Source organism: Candoia aspera, chromosome 12 (assembly GCF_035149785.1).
Source record: "Candoia aspera isolate rCanAsp1 chromosome 12, rCanAsp1.hap2, whole genome shotgun sequence".
Taxonomy (NCBI): Eukaryota; Metazoa; Chordata; class Lepidosauria; order Squamata; family Boidae; genus Candoia; species Candoia aspera.
In genome coordinates this window covers 17,157,176-17,179,313 of record NC_086164.1, presented here as the reverse complement: position 1 = coordinate 17,179,313, position 22,138 = coordinate 17,157,176, and the positions used below count along the sequence as shown (strand labels likewise).

Here is a 22,138-nt window from a genome sequence, read left to right as displayed (position 1 = left end):
TTTGGGGGGAGATGGGCAGTAACAAAATTTGAATAATAATAAATAAACAAACAAACAAATAAATAAATAAATATCTTTATGGAGGTCAATTGGTTGAGGAAAAGTGCTTTAGATCAGGGGTTTGCAGTGTGGTTCCCCACCATCTCCACAAGTAGTGCCCCTGGCCTTCTCAAAATAAATATTTTCTTGCCCAAATTGTGCAATTGCAAGATCTTGCACTAGACTTTCAAAATCTAACACTGTTTCATAGAAGTGGAAATCAATAATTACAGATCATTAAAATTTTCAGGGGAAGATTGAATCTTAATTCAAATGGTCGGGATCCATGATATGGAGATGGGATTCTTTCTAAGCTTCCCAAAGTAACTTTTTGACCACAGTGGCAGATCCTGAACTAAAGAAAATTTTGGCTTGATCCAGCATGAATGTCTGCTCAAAGGTTTCATGTGAGGGTAGAAGAAGGGAAAGAACCAGGTAACCTGAAATGCTTTAGATGTAGGCTTCTTGACATTCTCCTCCAAATTTGTGGGCAGATAAATTGGATAGATGAGTTTTCCAAATTTCTCCACAAGAAGATGAAAGTCTCCAAACATTTTCTAGGAATGGGACTGGGACTCCCCCTTAGCCATGATTGTAGCCCTCACTACTGAAAAAACCTAATCAGGGAAATATGATGGGAATGAGATTGGGTGGAATCATAGACAGACAGGGAGGCCCTGAAGACCTGTTTGTGCAATGAAAGACGGGATGTTCACACAACCCTTGACCATCTTATCACCAGGTAAATCCAAGAATAGCAATCCCTGCCCAGGAGATTTGCCCTGAAATTTGCCCTCTTCCATCAAAAATACATTTCTAAGCCAATTCTCTTTCTTTAAATCGAATGAAAATCATGGAGGAGAGAATTTCTCTGACCAACATTAATTACGCTATTTGGGAGTGGTGGGTAGGTTCCCCTTTTTACCACAGATAGCTGCACAACAATACTTTTAATTATCTTCTTTAAAGGGGGTGTTATCTGCTAGGACTGCTGTAAGAGATTTGGGGGAAGCTGGAAAAGGAATGGAAGAGAACATAGACATACGTTCAACAAACATGATATATGTTCAGTCAAGAGGCCATAGGTGAGTCCACATTATGAGTCTATCTCATAAACAGCAGCTCAGCCCAGGTGGTGAGCAACCTGGGAAGAAGCATTTCAGATCATTCAAAGAGACTCCACCTGAATGAATTCACTATAAAAGAGGCTGGGAAATTCCTCCTGCAGGTTCCAAGATTCAGGCTCTACCACTGAATAGCATTCAAGACACCTCCCTGAAATCGGTGTAGTTTTTATTTCTTTGGTCCTTCTTGATACTCAACCACTGAAAACAGCCCACCTCTTCTCTAAACAATCAGACCAACCCATTGGATTTTTAGAGCTGCAGAAATGGGAGAACCCCAATCATTCCATCAAACCAAAACCTTCCATTAGATTCCCATGGGATAGGGAGCTTCTGTATGACTGTATATATGCATGGAAGCTGCCCAAAGGCCATTCATAGCCCCGTTTAACAGGAATTTGAGTTATGCACAAGACGCCTGAATATAACTGGATATGTGGATTGATCCCCATGAAAACGGGATGCATGGATCTAGGACAAGCTTCTTGATGCCCTCCCACTTACTACAAATTCCTCTGATACTTCCCCCCCCCCCCCCAACTAGCATTGAAGTCACTTTGATCCTGTCCAGGATGCTTAACATGTGCAGTGCTTCAAATCTGGAAGCAAAAAAGTTGCTTCAGAGTACAGGTATTGCTTGCCTGAAACTCTGTAAAGCTGCAGCTGCATCTTTTCCTGCCAACTTTCAGCTGACCTTCACAGCTCCAACACAATCCTGAGAGAAAAAAGGCATTTTTTTCCAGAGTTGCCAATAGGCACTACCTGTGTGCCCTGCATGTGCTGAATCTCCTTTCCCTTTAAATCCAAAGCACTGCACATTCCTACTACATTTTATAGTTCCATGGCTTTCTTGCACAATTGTTTGGTTGCATCTAAAAGGTATCCACCAAGTGTGAAGCTGGGAGCCATCACTCAATGCCTTTTCTCTAAGGGGAATAACAATTAAGGGCTTTTCTTAAAAGTTAGGGTTTGGGCCCATGGGAATTTGAAGGCTGGGCCCATGGGAATTTCAGCACAGCTGTGCTACCCATTGATTCCATGGCTCTATACTGGTTGTGATTCAGATAGACAAAAAGGATGGAGCAGCAAAACGTGAGATAATATAGAGGGAAATGAAACAAAGCCAATAGAATAATATGTGTTATGTGTGTGTTAGATGAATCTCTGTGGTTAAAAATCAGAGTAATGCTACATGGGGTGATTGCAACCCTCCAGATGTTTAAATTATTGCATATTAACTGTGCTACATTACTAAGCATAGGCATGCATGAAGGATATTTTCAGTCAGTTGCATCATCTAGCCACCTCTAGCTATAGAGAAAGCATTTGAATGGGAGACTATCCAATTCTGTAGATTAAACTGGGATGGATGGATGGATGGATGGATTTCTCTATCTATCTATCTATCTCTTCCTGGGTGGAAGAAATAATATTATCTGAATATTTATGTGTCCATGAAGTTACCAGGAGTTCAGCTGGATTTTGCCCAGCACCACTACTGCTGATGCTGTCCCAGTTTTCCAAGGAAAGACTTGCCTTCCAAATTTAGCAGGGACTGCACTTATGATGTCTCAGTGGCAGCTGAAGCAGTGCCATGGCAGCAATGTGGATGGAAGGATCCATAGGCCATGTAACTTGTAGAGGTTACCAAGATTTATGGAAGTTTCTCATGGGACTTCCATGCATGTCCATGATTCTGTATTTACAGTTCCTGTGGATCCTATTATCAGTTGTATCAGCCATGAAATTTGTGCCCAGGATATTCCTATAGCAATGAAAGTCTAGTGGAGACCCTCTTTTCCATTGCCAGGTAAAATTATTTAAGTCAATACTTTTAAATCACAAAGGAGCACAATCTAAGTCAGTCAATCTGATATTTTCCAGAAGTGTTGGAATTGCAACACCCAAAATTCCCCTCCAGAATGCTGGCTTGGAAATCTGGGGGTTGTAGATCCAATACTTCTGTAGAACACCAGGATAGGGACAGCTTTTCAGTGATGTAACCATTACACAAAGAAGCCTCTAAAACAGTGTTTCTCAACCTTTGCCACTTTCAGATGTGTGGACTTCAACTCCCAGAATTCCCCAGCCAGCAACTGGCTGGGGAATACTGGGAGTTGAAGTCCACACATCTGAAAGTGGCCAAGGTTGAGAAACACTGTTCCAAATGATCTGAGCTGTTAGAACTGGAAGTCTTCGAATGCTAGGCATTCAATTTAATGGATTGCAGGAGCAACTATTGCTAATGACCTTTGCTTGGAGTTAGGAAGGCAGATCCAGAGAATAATCTGGTGGGCCAGGAGCAATGTCAAAAGAAAAGGTCAGAAGTGGTCAAGGAGAGTAGTAAGATGGAGTGGAAGTAGGTGAAGAACTATGGAAAAATCTGGAAATTAGAACGTTGATCAGGGAAGAGCTAGGGAAGTATCTGAAAGATCATAATGGAGATGGCTAGACTGTATAAGCAAGGGAATGCTGGCTATCTACCTGTGCATCCTGTCTAGAGCTAGTTGGCTCTACCTTCAGGAATTGTCTTGGTTTCAACCATGATGAACTTATCATCCCTCCCATCGGCCTTAGGACACAAGACACCACTGAATCAGACAGACTGGTCATGGAAGCCAGGAAAGCATCTGAAAAAGTAGTCAGAGGTAAGGAAGAATTAATCTGGGAAGTTACAGAACCTGTTAAGAATTTGAGTTTGATGGGAGCTTCAGACCTCAGTGATAACCAGCTAACAAACCATAGCTGCGTTGTTACAATCCGTAAATCAGTATTAGGGAGAACTCTGACCATCTCCCAATTAGGATGGCTGTAGGCTAGACTGAAAGTCATAGAAACAGAAGAAAGCAATGGGACAGCAGGTCCATAACACTGCTGAGAAAATTGCACAGATGCATTCATCTGAAGTTCAGCTTGGCTTGAGGACATCTTCACTTTAAGCGGCCATGGATTTCACAGTAGCTGAGTCAAATAAAAACCCCTCTAGACATCCCCACCAAATTTTCAAACAGAAAAGAACCTCCAGTGTGTTGTCGTATTATCTGCAACATCTACAAAAAGAAAATAATGCTATCATCAAGCATGTAATACTTCTCTCCCAAGGCCTTTGGGAAACCAAGAGATGGTAACCTGTCACCAACGAGGACCATTTTAGAATGACTATTCCATGGAGAGCTGTAGTCCATTAAATCAGAGAATGCTACGGTTCCCCCAGATGGGTACAACATGTTGAGTGTGCAACCAGAACTTCAAGAGGAGATCATGGAGCTTGCCTCCAAAATGGGTCCACTGATCTTTCATTTTGAAAGTCAGTGCCCTCCTCCTCACACCCTTCCTTTGATACCCATCCTTTTGGGGGGGGATTTCCCCTCCCCCCCATTATTTTCATGCCAGGTTCAATATTACTAATACCTGAGGTATACACTGTCCACATTCTTCTTCTTGGATTAAAGTACAGCAATAACTAGGATGGCCAACTGAGCAAGAAAAACGTAGCCTGGCCTATTCTACTGCCTGAGAGCAGCTTGATGCAAAGAAACTATCAAGAAATGCTTCCAGTGCTTTGCAGATAAACATGGGGTGGTAAGATAGCTGGCAAACCAACATCAACTTTAAAAAGAAATGCTCATGTTTATGAAGGAAAAAAGAACCAGGTGTGTCCTACTCAAATTGGAAGAAACATCAACACAAATTTGTTTAATCAAAGCTTTTTGCTTCATCAACAGATATTCACAGTAATTGCTAGATTTCAGCAATACAGGGAGTTCAGAAATTCCAGATTGAATGCTTTGCAGGTTAGGTCACAGTTCAGACAGGCCTGTGGGGTAAAATAACCCCATCAAATTATGTATTGCTGCATTTCTCATGCTCTCTGTGGCTGACCTGTTTCTCTGGCGATGCTCCTCTTCGAAGCTTTCTCCTTCCTGAGCTCCTCAAGCATGGGCAGAGGGCTCAGGAAGTCACATCTCACAACCCTGCCCATCAGTACTCACAGAAATTGGGCAGATGCCTCAGAACATATCCCCTTCCCAAATCCTGTTGAGTGGAACAACTTAGATTCACAACTATAGGGTTTTGTGTTTTTGTTTTCAGGTTGTGATGGGGGGAAGAAAAGAGAAAGTCAATCCACATATCAAAAGAATTGCAGAGCTGAAGGGAGCTTTCACCTGGACTCAGTTAGGCTGATGTCCTAGGAGACTACTTTTCTGCAAGAGAGGGCCTTTAGGGATGGGTGTGATGGCAGATTACGTTGCACTATCAAGAAGTTCTCCAAATTGAAGGGAAATTTCTTCCAGTGGATCTGGGTTAGGCATCGGGCTGTTAAGACTGTAAATAGGGAGTTAGTCTGACACTCCAGACTACGGAGTGGATCAGCCCTGAGAAATGAGCCACAGGCGCTGATGGAGGGGAAGTGCTCAGTGTTCTGGAGGAGAGAATAGGCACCGTGCAGGATCGATCCTATTGCCAGATATGAAAGCTGTTCTGCCACTGTGGTTCCTTTCTCTTCTTCAACATATTTTCTTTTTAGTTTGGGCGCGGAAACACTCATTGACACAAAAGCACCAATATGCATCATGACATCATACCCATGACGTCAAGGTGACATCACCCACATAATGACATTGTTCTCCTTAGGCTCTCAGGAATGCAATGCTATCTGGCTCATCAATTCCAAAGTATAGCCCCCAACAAGAGGGTGCTGTGATTGATCTACTTCTCGATTTATTGTCGTCGTCGTCATCATCATCATCATCATCATCACTGTTATGATTATTCTCTTTTTTCTTTTTGGTTAAATAAAGCAAGCCTTCCTTTGTGATTCTCCTCCTCTTAGGACAAGCCAGCTGACCAGTAGCTAGCGAACAGTTTGGATTCTTCCTGGCAGGCGGAGTGGAAAGAGGACTACTCTTCTTTTTGAAAGCCAAACAGAAAAGAGAGCCAGTTGGGGTCACCACTCCTGTCCCAGTTGAGTAGAGTCATGCAGTGCCGTGGTCCCCTGGAAACACCCCATGGAGCAAAAGAGACTTCCAGTCTAACTTCTCCTTGGAAAGCTTCCATTCACCTTAGAAATAAATTAAGGGATCTGAAAGTGGGAAGATGTGATCGGTTTCTCCTCCAGGGCAGCAGGGCAGGGGGTCCCTGCTCCCCTTTCCCCGTTGACAGTGACGGTGTCGCTCATTGCCTGCCCGTCCGGCAGCAGGAGAGTCCAAGGTGTGACAGAGTTTTGTTGGTCTGGTGTTCAGTCCTGCCAGAAAAAGAAAGGGGCTGTGCTATGCGAGAGACTAACGGCTACTGTTCTTTATAGCCTCCTTTGCAGCAATAATCAGGGGAGTCAGACTGGAGAGCGGCTTGGCCAGTTTTAAAAACGGGTGCTAGAAGGAAGAAGAAAAAAAATCATCCATTTAGGAATGGTGATGGAGAGACAGGTAGGTAGAGAGAGAGACACCTAGGGTCCATATGTCAATGATTTATTTGTGAATTCAATTTATATAGCCAGAGTGACTCTGGGCAGCTAACAATAATAAAAACTATCAAACAATTAAAACGATGCAGAAAATTAAATATAAATACCGCCAATGTTCTCCATGCCAAAAGGAATACTACCTTCCCCTTCCCTGCAATCATGGTATTTCCCCTTCTCACACTGAGGTTCTCTTTTCCACTCGCCTACATTTCATGGTTAACTAGTGCCTTTGAATTAACCGGGGCCTTAAGGTCTTTTCAGGGAATAGGGAATGGCCTTGAAGGACAGGAGGAAGAGCCCGGCCAGATAAAAGGGACTTGAGCCCAGGCCAAAAAAGTAACTTAAGAAAATGTCTCAGGCAAGTCCCTCCCTAGTTCACATAAATATGAAGTGAGGGAAGAAGAAGCACATTCAGACTTGCAAGATTCTTTTACTACAGCTGTTCCAATAATTTTAGGCCTATATGGCATTGGTTTCCTGGTCTGGTCAGTCTTATAGGCTGACATATACTTCTGCCTTGTTCTGGAGTAGCTGTTTTAACCACCATCCTACCGGTTTGCATCAACTGGGCTCAGAATTAGGAGAAGAGAGATTTCTTCTTGTTCTGTTCCTTAACACTCTTTCTGGCTTTGATTAGTCTGCCCTTTTTTTAGACAGATCCTACCTCTAGAATTCATATAACCATTCAGTGCCAGCAATTGTTGCAGAATCAGCAGTTGTGTGAAGAAAATTGAACGCTGCACAAGTTGTAGAGCATCAGTTCTAAATTTAAATCAAGAGAGGACTCTAACAGGACTCTGATGGAAAGGGAGTGCTTCCTTTCAGTTTCCCATCCCATCCCACAACACCCACAGCACACCCAGGATTGGGTTTACACTCATGATCCTAGATAAGAATTGGGAAACTGACCAAGGGAATGGGTCTATATGCATTCAATTTTATGCTTTTTCTCCCCAACATGCAAGAGGAATTATGGAGAAAAGAATTCACCTGCTCCTATGCAGGAAACAAATCACACAGAGAGAAATATATGACCTAGAGCTGAGCTACTTTTGGATGAGATTCAGAAGTGATCCAACCACCCCTTCAAAGAGGATCTCTTGAATCCATAAACTGACTGAACATCTCAAACTGAAACAGGTGTCTTTGAACATGTGGAGATTTAATGGACTTTTCTGCAGGTGTACGAACCCTTTTAACAAAAGTTCGTATCAGATTAATTTAATCATTTTGACCAGGAGATCAGTGTGCAAATGAAAATCACAACAAATCAACCTGGAATGCAAATGTGACTTAGCTCCTGACCTCATCTAAACTGACAGCCCCATCCAGTTCCCATAGTTCTCCAGACTCATGGCAGTTGCCTCCCTCTGTCTGGGTCCCCACATAAAACCAATGATGCATGGGCATGAAAAAAAAAAAATCAAGATGGCTACTGCAACCATGCATCTTGACTTTGTAAATCTTTACTCCCTTTCCCCATAGGTCCCCCTGCCTTGATGTGTGAGTATGTATACAAAGGAGCAAAATTTATGAGTAGCTTCCATGTCAGCACTGCACTGTCAAGAGAGACTCTCCAGAAGAGTTGTATTTCATCATTTCATCCTTTGAGGAGGAGACACAAAGTCACTTTGCCCCTCCCCCCAAAACCATATTTTACTTCTTTCCCCAATTTTAATTCATTTACCTGCAAGAGTTCTTTTGCAGACCCTCGCCTGTCAACATCCATCTCAAGGCAGTGGTTCAAAAAGTCCCGGAAAACAACAGAAAGTCTTTCTGGATTCTGGAGTTCTGGTGTCCCATTAGTAGCTATCAAATACAAGGCCTAAGAGATAAAATAACAAATTGAGTCAATCCCCTTCAAAGCAACTTGTCTGCCTTCTCTTTATTTAGGTAGGCATTCATATACCCTTCCTCACACTCATGTTCTTCTTCTCAAGGGCAGCTTTACAAACACATAAAAGCAAAATAAAATCAATATATTTTTGAGAAGGGCTAGAACAGGCGAGCTTTACTTATCAGAGCAAACCAGGTTAAGAGCCAACTGTGTATTATAGCTGTGCAGAGCTTCAAAGGGGAGCTGTTTTGTCAAAGCTTTGATCAAAACATCCCTGTTCCAATCGATTGATCAAAGGGACTTCTATACCCTGCAACAATAAAGGAGAGTTCCAGTAGTCTTGTTGAGCCAATTTCTTGACATGGTCTACCTGAAAGTGCTGACATCAATCTTGAAAGTCTAATGGGGTTTCTCCCCCCTCACACAAACATTGTGTACCCAAGAGAATCTAGGTGGGACACTCTTGAGTTTCTTTCTCACCCCCTTTTCTCTTTCTGGGCTAAGCTGGTGTTTACAAAGCCTTGAAGAAGGAACCTACCTAGTACATGAGTTGGCTGTGTGCTGGTCTCCATCTAAATTTACAGTCAAGTGAAATAAAAATTTTGGAATGGCTCAAACACAACAGTGGAGAATTTTGATCTTACCCTGAGAGGATTTTCATTGAGATACGGAGGTTCTCCTTCTACCATTTCTATTGCCATGATTCCTAAAGACCAAATGTCTACTTTGGGGCCATAAGCTTTCCTTGTGACCACTTCAGGAGCCATCCAGTAAGGAGTTCCCACCATTGTACTCCGCTTACTCTGTTCAGGAGTTATCTGAGCACAGAAGCCAAAATCAGCTGCAGACAACAGAAAGCAGAAATGATTGCTGTAGAACCCCTACTGATCATTCAAAAAGGGCAGGCGGTACAGTCAAGGAAGCAAGAAGGAAGGGCTTCAATGAGGAGAAGACTCACATTCATATTAAACTTGATATACTAGAGGAGCTCAGAGAGGAAAAGTAATTGTCGAAGATGAAAGTAGGTAAAATTTTGTATAATCAACCATCAGTAAAACAAAATATGTCCATGCTATAAGTTTATAGATTCATACTTCACGGTACATATGGCTTGGCACCAAAGTATCTTCAGGATCTTCTTCTTCCAGAATCAACCAGACTGACCCGTTTGTCCAAGGAGAAACTGTGGTGATTCCCCATTTCCATCAGGTATATAGTATGAAGGTGTATAGATACTCCTTGTCCAGGGTAGTACCTATATCTTGGAATAGTTTCCCACTTGAATTGAGGTGGAGTCCTTTGCTTTGGTTTTATGGAAGCTATTGAAAACAGAGCTGTCGCAGAGACCCTAAGGCAGTGTTTCTCAGCTTGGCAGCTTGAAGATGTGTGGACTTCCACGCCCAGAATTCCCCAGCCAGCATGGTCCTCAAATCAATTATAATATCCAGATGGCTGCAAGCAGGGAAGGCCATCTCATAATTTCAGAGTGCCAGAACGTAACTGGAAGAAGGATTAACCTTGAGGACAGGAGAATGAGCCATAACCAAGATAATGCTCAGATAAAAGAAATCTGAGTCTGGGGCAGACATGTAATTTGAGAAAGCACCTCATACTTGATCCTCCCTAGTTCTCTTGAAGATAAAGGGAGGGTGGGGAAAATTGTATTCAGACTTGCAAGACTGATGTCAGCCCTTCAAGGTAGACCAGACTAGGAAACCAAAGTTATGAATGCTAATACTACTTTTATTGTAAGGTTACAGTAACCAAACCTTACAAGTCTGAATGTGCTTCTCCCCTCCCTCCCTTTACCTTCATGAGAACTAGGGAGGGTCTTATCTGAGTCACTTTCTCAGGCTACAGTTCTGGCCCAGACTCAGATTTCTATCTGACTGTTGCCTTGGTTGTGGCTCTTCCTCTTGTTCCTCAAGATTATTCCTTCTGCCCATTACATGGATTCAAAATACACAGTGGAAGACAATCTCCTATGTGATTGTTCATATTCTTATAAAGATGATGAGATAAACCCAACCAAACCTCTCTTTCATGCTGTAACTAAACCTTAGGAGAAAAGCTTGTTTTATTTTTCTTAGTGAAAGGAGATTTTTACCAACTTTTCAGAGAAAGCAACAGTTGTCAAGATATGGCAACAACAGAGAGGGTACTCACTGAGTTTCACAGATCCATCCATCCCAAGAAGAATATTGTCACTCTTGATGTCTCTATGAATTACTTGGTTTGAATGCAAGAAATCCAATGCTTGCAGGCACTAACAGCAGCAATAGGAATACAAGAACGTATTTCAAAAAAGGGAACAGCAGAGGTAAAAAGAAGTGTTCTGACTTCACAGAAGAGGCAGGGGGTAGTACTACTTTCAAAATAAATGGTGTGTTGTAGATTATATGGGGAAATGAAAAAGCTCTGCCTAAAAATATACTTCAGCTTTGTCCCAGTACCATTGTCTTTCCTTTTCCTACCAGAGGGAAAGCCACTTTTCAAAGTTCTGCTCCACAACCACACAATTCCTCAATTTTACCCAGTCAAAACTCAGAATCTTTGATGGTGATCACAGTCAGAGAGCTTCCTATTCAAAAGTGTTGGATGAATCATGGTCTTTTGACAGCGTTCATCCTTCTCACTCTAATATGTCTGGACAGGTGGTCCAGGAATCAGTGGTTCCCTGGTCAAATAGCAGCCACACTAGCAATTGAGGTTTTCAGATGAAATTTAGCCACGCCTGAAGCAACATCACTTTTGCTTTCAAGTGGACAGCTCCAGTGCTAACCCAAGTCTCCATAAAAGTGAAGATTCAGTTCATAATAAAGATATGGACGACTATATTTTAAAATATATTTTAAAATATAAAATATAAAATATATTATAAATATATTTAAAATTTATTTATTTATTTTAAATGTATTTTAAATGTATTTTAAAAAAAATATTGCATATTTTCACAGCATAGCATCTCTTACCTCCCTGCAGACAGCAGCAATTTGTCCCTCATCCATGCACGTTTCTGTAACCACATCCGTCAACGAACCCCCAGCCAAGTATTCCATTACAACCCAAAGTTCATCCCCAACAAGGTAACTGAAACCATAAAATATAGGAAATATTCCAGCAGTTACAGCACTTTCACACCAAACCATTCTGAAGATAGCAAACATTTCAGTGTGAGGTTCTCTTGAAAGCGATTTACAATAAAATTATAATCTTATTGTGCCAAAAAAAAAAAAAGATGTTTTCTAGAAAAGTTAGGAAGCAACTCACTGAAAGCCAGTATAAACTTTTCAGCAATAAAACATCAGAAGGGAACCGGTAGGACATTTTCTGGTTAATAAACTGCAGGAAAAGGCATAAGCTTTCAGCTCAAGAAAGCTTATGCCTTTTCCTAAAATCTGTTAATTGGAAAAGGTCCTACCGGATTCCTTGCAATGTTTTGCTACCGCAGACCAACACTGTTCTCCTACAGTGTCTACAACAATAGAAGAAATCCCCCTCTTTTGGGGGAGATGGGTGGTAACAAAATTTGAATAATAAAATAAAAAATCAGTAAAAAGTCATGAACAATTCTATTTTAGGAAGAATTCCTGAATTATCTAGCATCAAATATAAAGAGGAAAGACATTAAATAAAGAGAGATTAATGCTAGTAACTGGATTTCATCTGTTTAAATTTAATGTACAAGTACACATATATTAAATTACATCAAATTTAACGTTTGTTCCAGTGCCACCCACTTCCTCGCCCGGTCTCTGTTTACTTTTTGGAGCTCAGCCTCCAAGTGCACCCATGTTGCACAAAAGTGGTCCATCCCTTTTGAAGCAAAGCATTATTCCTTAAATAACAGACTTAGGAAACATATTGGCCATTGGATGCCCTTCCTATCCTATTTCTCTTTCTATCCTGGGGGCAACGGCTCCATTTGCATCTAATTCGAAGAAGTGCTGAAACAGAAGGAGCCATTGAAAATCCAGACTTTAGAAAAGATATAATACAGAAACCATCCAGAAATGAACCCCATCCAAGCTGAGAAGTCAGACATTGGAAGAAAGGACGCATCCTCATGTCAAGCGTTTGATCTTCTCTTCATTGTATCTTGCAGGCCCTTCGCATCCTGGACATAAACTGTTTCAACTTCTACCATCAGGACGGTGCTACAGAGTACCGTATGTCAAAACAGCTAGACATCGAAACAGTTTTTTCCCTCGTGCTGTTGCTCTCTTGAACTCCTAATTAATGTAGCATAACATAATGATTGACAATGTAGGGTAAGACACGACTGCTGTGACCGGTAATGCTCTGTTAAATGTGAACGTATGTTAGACAACAGATGCAGTACATTGTCCCTTAATTCTCCCTTTAAATATGAGTGTGTGTTAGTTAATAGCTGTAGTATTATTTTCCTTCAATTCTTTTCTTTTCTTGATTGTACAGTTTTAGTAAATAACATTATTGCTTTACTATTGTTTATTTTCTGATGTTATGTAAATATATTGAGAGCTCTTGCACCGAAGTCAAATTCCTTGTATGTCTAATCATGCTTGGCCAATAAAGTATCCTATCCTATCCTATCCTATCCTATCCTATCCAATGCTATTATATGACTTCAGTTCTTGGAGACTACCTGGACAAGTCCCTGCGGTTTTCTTGGCAAGGTTTTTCAGAAGTGGTTCACCATTGCCTCCTTCCTAGGGCTGAGAGAGAGTGACTGGCCCAAGGTCACCCAGCTGGCTTCATGCCCAAGGCGGGACTAGAACTCTCCTACCACGCCTGATTGGCTCTTGGGCTGAGAGAGAGGGACTGGCCCAGGGTCACCCAGCCAGCTTTCACACCTAAGGTGGGACTAGAACTCTCCTACCACGCCTGATTGGCTCTTGGGCTGAGAGAGAGGGACTGGCCCAGGGTCACCCAGCCGGCTTTCACACCTAAGGTGGGACTAGAACTCTCCTACCACGCCTGATTGGCTCTTGGGCTGAGAGAGAGGGACTGGCCCAGGGTCACCCAGCTGGCTTCGTGCCCAAGGCGGGACTAGAACTCTCCTACCACGCCTGATTGGCTCTTGGGCTGAGAGAGAGGGACTGGCCCAGGGTCACCCAGCTGGCTTCGTGCCCAAGGCGGGACTAGAACTCTCCTACCACGCCTGATTGGCTCTTGGGCTGAGAGGGAGGGACTGGCCCAAGGTCACCCAGCCAGCTTTTACGCCTAAGGCGGGACTAGAACTCTCCTACCACGCTTGATTGGCTCTTGGGCTGAGAGAGAGGGGCTGGCCCAAGGTCACCCAGCCAGCTTTCACGCCTAAGGCGGGACTAGAACTCATGGGGTCCCGGTTTCTAGCCCATGCCTTAACCACTACACCAGACTGGCTCTCACATGACAATATTACTCATCGCTGTTAGATCCACTGACATAGACTAGCCTCACACATTTGTATTCTAGTGATTATTTTTAGCTCTTCAGCCTTTTGGTATTACTGCCACTCCTTTATATACACCACGTTATTTTAGTTCATGCTATTATAGTTGTTTTAGCCACAGCATCAATATTAAAAATAGCTTTACTTGTAGCTTTCAGTGAGATCGCACTTTTATATGTCATGTTAGCTGTTTTAAATTATTTTTAGTTGTTATTCCACAGTTTTCTATATTAGCTTCCAAATTCCAGAATACCTACATTGCATTTTCTTATCTTTGTAGTCTTAATCTTACAATCTTCTCGGTAGCACAATTTTATAGTTTGTGCTAGTGACATTTTTAAATAAGAACTTCTTCATTTATTTTTCTGAAAATTTTGTACGTACACAATTAACGAGACAATCTTTAAACTTAAACAACTTTGAAAAATAGAAAAGGGACAACCCCAGATAACCTAAAAATACAAACTAAAAATGAAAAGAAAATCTACCCCATATAGTATTTTATACTTATCAATAGTCACTATTTTACTAATGAGTACAGTATCGTAATATTAGTAAAAAAAATATTATTGTAAAATATCACAATATAGTAACACATGTAAAATATCTGCCATAGTAAAATATCTGCCATAGTAACACATATTGGTGTATCCTTTGATTAGTAGAAAATACTGCCTATTCCAAAACAGGTAAATCAGAGATTTCTGGCAACTATTCCTTAGTTTGTGCCAATAACATAGATCTTAGTCATTTTTTTCACAGCACAGAGCAGCCTTCCTCAACTTTTTGAACCTGGAGGAACCCTTGAAATATTTTTCAGGCCTCGGGGAACCCCTGCACATTCAGGCTCAAATGTAGGCCAGAAGTTACAAAATGATTATATTCGTTTCATGGGTAGGCCTGTCTGTATGCATGAACAGTGTTCTTAAACTAAAAATAAAGAATGAAACTTGCCTCTTTAATGCGAGGTTGCCCGAATTTGAAATAATTCTTAAAATAAATCGTGATCTGCCAGGGAGCCCCTAGGGACCTCTCACGGAACCCGAGGGTTCAACGGAACCCTGGTTGAGAAACCCTGGATTAGAGACTAGACCACTACTCTAAGTCTCACAATGGGACGGCTGTAATGTTACCACTGAATGTTATTTTATGCTGGTCAGTGACCAAAATAAAGAAGATACAACTACTACTACTGAATGATAATACAGCCTTCTGTTGTGTGTTTTCATTTTCTGTCTCCCTTGTTTTCCAGCATTTCCTGTGATTATATGCAGAGGGGGAAATGTCCAGTCATTGCAGTGTGCATTTGTGCATATAAATTAGCACATACACATCTTATGACTCAGTCTCATCTGATTTCTCTCTCTTGAATTTCCTTTTCTTTTCATCAGTTGCTGCAGATTTTCCACTCAGCCCACTTCTTTGCAGGAACCCAGACAGGGGATCTGCAGCAATGGCAACTGGCTTCAAAATAGCAGGTACGGCTGGACGAAAACAAAACTGCATCCCATTTTACGTGCGTGCAACAGGCACGCTGCACATTCAGAAGGGGTGGGGTTTTAATCATCTGCCACTGTAAAGCCAGCATCCATCACTGTGGATGCCCTTGCACCCAGGCTCAATATGGCTAAAAATGTACATTTATATACAAGGAACTGGCTTGCAAATTTTATGTGGATTTGTTTATTTAAATTGACCCACCAAACACTTGTGAAATAACACTTCGGGTTACTCACCTATCTAAATAGTTCACAATGTTGGAATTCTTATTTTCCCTCATGACCAGAATTTCATTGATTATTAATTCCTTTTTGGGCTGTTGCTGGAGATTCATTTGTTTTATTGCCACCTGGAATGATATAATCCCCAAAACACAAGGGTAGGGGGGAGAAAAATCAAAACAATTATTATGCAATAAATGCTCAAAAGCAAGGGCTGGCAGATTAAGGCCAGACAATAGCAATGTTACAGTTTGTATTTAAACCATTTTGCATACAATATCTAACTTTAACAGTTCGTAAGATAAAGTTAGTATCTGTCTATATACTACTAAAACTCTTGTGTCTGTTTGATACTTTGTAACCTTTAACTGGGCAAAATGGTGAGTCATAGGCCAACAAATTTTGAACCAAGGTACCTCCAATGGGCTAACTGACAGAATGCGTCCAGAATCCGGGACCCATGACTCCCGTGGAATAGAAATTTGGCAAATTTTATAAAACATTTTATGACATAGTTTTTATAACATAATACAAAATGTCATAAAATATTTCCTGTGGCCAGCTCCTGATGTTTGACTATACTATACAGTTCAGTATGAATGACATGGGCTATTTGCAAGGCAGATACATCTCTGAATGTCTCCCTGAATTTTTAAGAATTTTTCCAGTACATTAGAAGCTCTGCCCTCTTTGAAGACATTGAGGAATCTGGTAAGGAACTATCTTTGAAATAATTAAATAATAAGTCAGTATTATTAATCCCACAAAGCAGATGGAGGGATTGAAGCTCTAAAAAAGTAGCTTCTCTGAGTTCACCTAATGATTATTACGATTTAGAGCTCAACCAGCACCAGCCTCCTCTGATCCTGGACATCTTTCATATGTGTGGACTTCAACTCCAAAAGTCTCCAACCAACATGGCTCTTACTTGGAATTCTAGAGATGGTCCACACATTGGAAGGCAAGACAGGAAAAACTACACTACATCTTAATTGCTCTCAGATATGATAGAGGCAGATGTGTTTAAACCCAGGTTAGCCTTCTCAGTCATTTCCCTCTTTCTGTAGAACAGCATTCCCCCAGATATCTGGATGGCCCTATTGCTCCTGGTTATCAGAAGGCCATAAAAACATGGTTATCCCATCAGGCAGTTGGGATTGTGTGATCATGTTCTAACATCTGTTGATGCTTTGGTTATATTAATAAAGTTCCTGGTGCTATATGTAGGCTGTGAATATTTCTGGTTTCCTTTTTTTCTTTTTTCTATTGCTTTTTACCCCTTTTATGGAGGTTGAGGATATATGTCACTCAGAATTCTTTGTGACTGGAGCAGCCTATCAGCTCACTACAATAAATTTCCAGATGAGTTGGGATTGCATTTCATAGGATTCTTACCCATTGTGGACTTCTGGAAGGAGAAGTGGATAAGAACTCTCCAAGTTGTGGAGGACAACATACATTAGGGTATCAAAGAGCAGTGAAGGAGAACTTAAGATACATTTATATACAAAGTCACTCACTCCTATTGTGATCCTTGGCATGAGACAGGCAATTACACATCTCCATTTTTCAACTGTGCAATGTGGGATAGCAAAATGTATGAATTAAATCCCTGAAACCTACAGTCCAGTTTTCTACCTTCCAGATGTGTTGGTTTGCCCATTCCCATGTTTTTTGGTAATCAGTGAGAATGTTGGTTGTGGGCAATGGAAGTTGAAACCTTCTCTAATTCCTACTGAAGCTACAGGTGATTGAGTATCACCTGAATATTTGAAAGCAGTTAGCTTTTCTAAATTATCCTGTACCACTAATGATGGGGCATTATACATGTTATACAGTAATTCTTACATATAGATGTTAATCATTAAGTACTGTATCTTAACAGCCTTTCTTTTGTTGCTGGTCATTGACCGAATAAACATTACTTACTTACTTACTTACACCCTTACTTTTCAAGTTTGATCATTCTGACCTTCACCATAATAGTGAGAAAAGCATGAACATTGAGGGGACAACTCAGTCTTAACCAAACTAGAAGTAGTTCAAAGTCTTTTTCTGTTTTGGTACCAATGGCTGTGTGGATCGCCCTTCAGTCAGTATGAATAATGGCACATCACCTAACACAAGTTACATGCAACTGTGAGGCTTTAAAACAATCTTTGACCCACCATTGATCTTTTTCTTCGTTTTAATTAATGGGGTCAACTGACCTCCATGGTCACTTAAATACAAATCCCAGGTCTTTTCAGAGAACTTCCTTTAATTGGTATTTACAAACAGCTTTGGAAATCAAAGGTTCTATCCAACTGTTAAGAATCATTATCTACAGGACCCATAAGCAGGGAATGTTGCAGCAAGGCACTCCATTACCTGAATGGAAAGGGGGGTATTGTATTAATTAACACAGCAGCTGGATTATAACATCTGCTTCTCCAGCTATCTAATGTAGAAGCTGGAGTGCATCACCTGCTGGGAGGACACAGGATCACAGACTAAACTACAGTAACCATGCAATGACAGCAAAGGTTGCCTCCCCTCTGCTTTCTGCCATAATCAACCCATAATATTCAACAAATCTACGTGTAGTTCTTTTGGCTGTTCAACTTTTTCTTAAACCTGCCAGAATGTGTTCTACAAAAGTTGCTGGAACTTGGATCTAGGGTTCCTGTATCACGTAGCAAATAGTATTTCATCCTCTTTTCTCAATCTTCTCCTATGAGTTGATCTACGCTTTTCATGAAGGAAAATGCTGTTTTTTAAAATGGATGTACGGAAGGAAGGAAGGAAGGAAGGAAGGAAGGAAGGAAGGAAGGAAGGAAGGAAGGAAGGAAACTGAGAGATGGTATAGGAGAAAGGGAGAGAGAAAGAGAGATGGGAAGAGGAAGAGGAAGAGGAAGAGGGAGGGAGGGAGGATTTGTTGTGTGCTGCCTACAAGACTGCAGCTGACTTAGGAGACAAGCAGAAAATGTATATGCAAGACATGAACTGCATCATCAGACGACTGGGCCAAAGAGCGAGAATATTTGGATGAGCAGATTTCCATCTAGAAACAAAACCAGTCCTCAATTTTTAAAAGCAAAAACAAAAAAACCAGCACCACACTCACCTCCTGCCCTGTAGCAATATCTATCGCAGTATAAACAGTACCCGAAGCCCTAAGGAAAAATGAAAAGTGGAGTCAAGATGTGTGACATCATGCCAGATGACAAGAGCAATAAGAATATCCACGTAACTTAATTGAGCATGTTAACATGAGAAAGATCAGCAGGTTTCCCAGCCTCATGTGGTTATGAGGGTCACCTCTATCCTAGCATCCCTACATTGAATGGGGCTGTTTGGAAGAATCCAAATCCTCGTCACTTCAGCCTGTTCTCTCCCGGCCAAACTCTTACAGCCTCCACGCATCAGGATAGGATGTCAACAGCACCTTCTTTACTGCCTGGGGTGGCAATGTCAAGTTGGATATCATCAGCGTACTGATAATACCACACCCCAAACTGTCAGATGACTTTTCCTGGGGGGCTCATGTAGCTGTTGTGTATAGGAGAGAGAGAGAACTGACCCTTGTAGCACCCCACATATCAGAAGCCATCAGGCTGACCTCCCACCTCCATCCCACCACAGACTCAAAACACCCACTGAGGAAGGGACGGAACCATTGCCAACAATGACTCCAATCCCCAAGCCCTGCAGATGGTCCAGTAAGACAACATGGTTTTGGTATCAAAGGCTGCCAAGAGCTCCAACAGGACCAGGAGGGGGCGCTATCCCATCCAGGTCCAAGAAAGATCGTCCAAGAGAGCAATCGATGGCACCTTCCTGACCCTGAACGATGACTGAAAATGAAATGTTCAGAAGGATGCACCAAGTGGGAATAAGCCTGTGTGATCTTTGAATATAAATTAAATTTCAATGCCAATTACATTTCAGGAAAGCTAGAATATTTCGTGGGGAGGCAGATATGCATTTACACAGCCCTCAAGCTAAACGTCTGAGTAAATTAAGCATAGACAGTGAAATACGGTAATAGTTGAGTTTCTCGTCTCTCTGTTTGTAGGATTAGATATAATTATATACATACACATATATATACAGTACATATGAGAAGCCTATTTATAGGTGAATAATATTCTATTATAATACAGTAAGAAATTAGACACATTCCAGTGATTAAAATAAGTGAAACATAAGGGGAGAAAGAAAAAAAAGGGATTTTGAGGAAGAAAGAAAAAAATAAGAACTTTTTAATACCAATACAATATAAATACAATAGCCACATGACACCAATATAATACATATGTATGTATGCTATTGCTTTGATTTTTTTCTTTATTTAGTTAAATAAATAAAGGCCCATTGCAAATTTCACCCATCAACATGGAGAGGGAAGACAGATGGTGAATATATACCTTTCCACCCTTCTGATTTGTATTATTTGTGTTAACAAATCCCACTGAGGAGTAATTTCAGATTAGGGCTGTACTCCAGTATTTATTTAAAGAGCCATGTGCTGCTTTTCATTGTCATCGGAAATCCCAAAGCTGTTTTGCAAGGAAATCCTGTGCGATCCAAGGCGCTCATCCCTGAGTAAAACAAAGCTTTCTTTTCCCACAAAGGTTGATCTCATTCCATGGAAGTAAAAGTACAATAATATTAGTTGCGCTTTGGTTGCTAGAGGTACCACTTTGCTCAGCCTCATCACAACACCAGCACCACTGGTTCTATTTAGTGCAATTAAGCCTAGTGGTCTCTATGTTCGCAGAGATTAACTGGTGACTGCACTTTAATCGTTCTGTTCTCAGCTTGGTCGAATACAACATTTTCACTGGAAGGGAATGTATCATTTTAATATAAATGCAAATGGAAATGGGCTTTCAGTGACTAATAGGGGTGTTTAATCCAATTTGTTTACATAAAAAAATTAATTCAGTTTATTCATGGCTGTCAGTGCAGAACCATAGCTCCCAAGCTTAGAGGAGTTTGATTTGTATATTTTATTTAGAAAAGCCTGTTTACATCCAGACTGAGCCTCTTGGGAGTCTAGGAAAAAAGATTTACAGGCAAAGAAATGCCCTTCGAGATTGATCGCACGTACGTTTCTCAGTCAGAATTTATCACAACGCAGTCCATGGGAACAGCTAAAACAAGAAATTCTCTATGCGTATTTTCAAGGGCTTGCAAGGTAAAAACATTATATTTCTAACCCATAAAGAAGGTGACATCTTTCGGACACATTCCAGGATCAATGGAGCATACCTGCCCATGCCAAAGGTAAGAACAACCATGCATTTACCACAATTATTTCATCCAGCAGGTTCCTTGTGGGGTGGGGTGCGGGTGTCAAAATCTGGAAGATGGTAGACAGGATGTGGCAATCCAGGTTCCCAGGGCATGGGACTTGGATCACAGCACAATGGCCATCATCTTGCAGATGTTGACTTGCCACGACAGATGCCCCAGACTTCATCTATTGGATGCTTTACAAAACAACAACAGAAATTAAAAATATATCTGCTTTGCACAATAGCAAATATTTATAACACATTAATATAACCTGGAATACACCATTCCAAATAAAGATCATCAGCCAAGAACATAGTCTGTCAAGGAGCTGGCCTATTTTCTACTTTTGCCTATCTACAATACCTAATTCTGCCAAAATTCATGGTTTACATGGCTTGGTTCTGAATTTCTTAATAATCAAAAACTGAGCAGGAAAGATGAATGCCAAGCCAGTCCCATTAATTGGCAATTTCAAGGATTAAAGGTTTTTATTTTGAAAGTCCTCCCCAGGTTGGGTTCTTGGGATTTGAAGAATTCACAGATGATCATTTGAGCTCTTCTTGGAAGTCCCCAAGAATGAGTAACTCATGGGAATATTCCTTTAATAGTGATCTCTTTCCTGTGAAATAGCCTTCTAAATTATATCCTGATTTTGTACCATATTAGGTCTTCTTAGTCCTAACCCTTGGGGAAGGGTCAGAAAAGCCAAATGACAGTTGTGATCACATGACTGAAGCCCCACCCCTTTTTTGCATGCATGGCGCATTAAAAAGGGCGGGGCTTCAGTTGCATAGTTACAGACACCATCTTGACTTTTTAAACCACCCCACCCCCAATGTAATGTATGTCAAGGGCTACACTCCCCTAAAGTGGAAGAGAGCAGGAAAAAAAAAACTAAATTTCATTAATACAATTTTAATTTGAACTTCATTACAATTAATTACACATAAGATGGTTGCTTTCTTTGCATTTATTTATTTCCTCTTTCTGTCTTTTAGCCCAGCTTGGTGGCAGTATCCAGACAACCTGGCTTGATCTCCAGTGACTAAGCACAGCACTAGGAAAGCAGACTGCTAGGGTATCTCAGGATGATAGCTGGCCTGAGAAGTTTACAAAAATTCTGGAAGTAGGCAATGGCAAATCACTTCTACATTCTGCCAAGAACATTATATAGAAGTTATACCATATATAGGTATAACTAGGTCCCAGAAGGTTTGATTTGATTGATTACATGCCATCAAGTCATTGTCAACT

General features: G+C 41.1%; 1 protein-coding gene across 1 annotated transcript in view; it reads right to left on the bottom strand.

The window, feature by feature from the left end:
* Positions 1 to 5,658: 5,658 nt before the first annotated feature.
* PAK3 (p21 (RAC1) activated kinase 3) overlaps positions 5,659 to 22,138 on the bottom strand; it is a 101,243-nt gene continuing 84,763 nt past the window's right edge. Inside the window, exons 9-15 of the mRNA XM_063313537.1 lie at positions 18,708 to 18,756; positions 15,617 to 15,729; positions 11,437 to 11,554; positions 10,631 to 10,730; positions 9,109 to 9,305; positions 8,315 to 8,452; positions 5,659 to 6,535 (exon numbers count right to left, since the gene is read on the bottom strand). Coding sequence (XP_063169607.1) covers positions 6,446 to 6,535; positions 8,315 to 8,452; positions 9,109 to 9,305; positions 10,631 to 10,730; positions 11,437 to 11,554; positions 15,617 to 15,729; positions 18,708 to 18,756 — 805 coding nt within the window. The 3' untranslated portion in view covers positions 5,659 to 6,445. The remainder of the gene's footprint in view (positions 6,536 to 8,314; positions 8,453 to 9,108; positions 9,306 to 10,630; positions 10,731 to 11,436; positions 11,555 to 15,616; positions 15,730 to 18,707; positions 18,757 to 22,138) is intronic.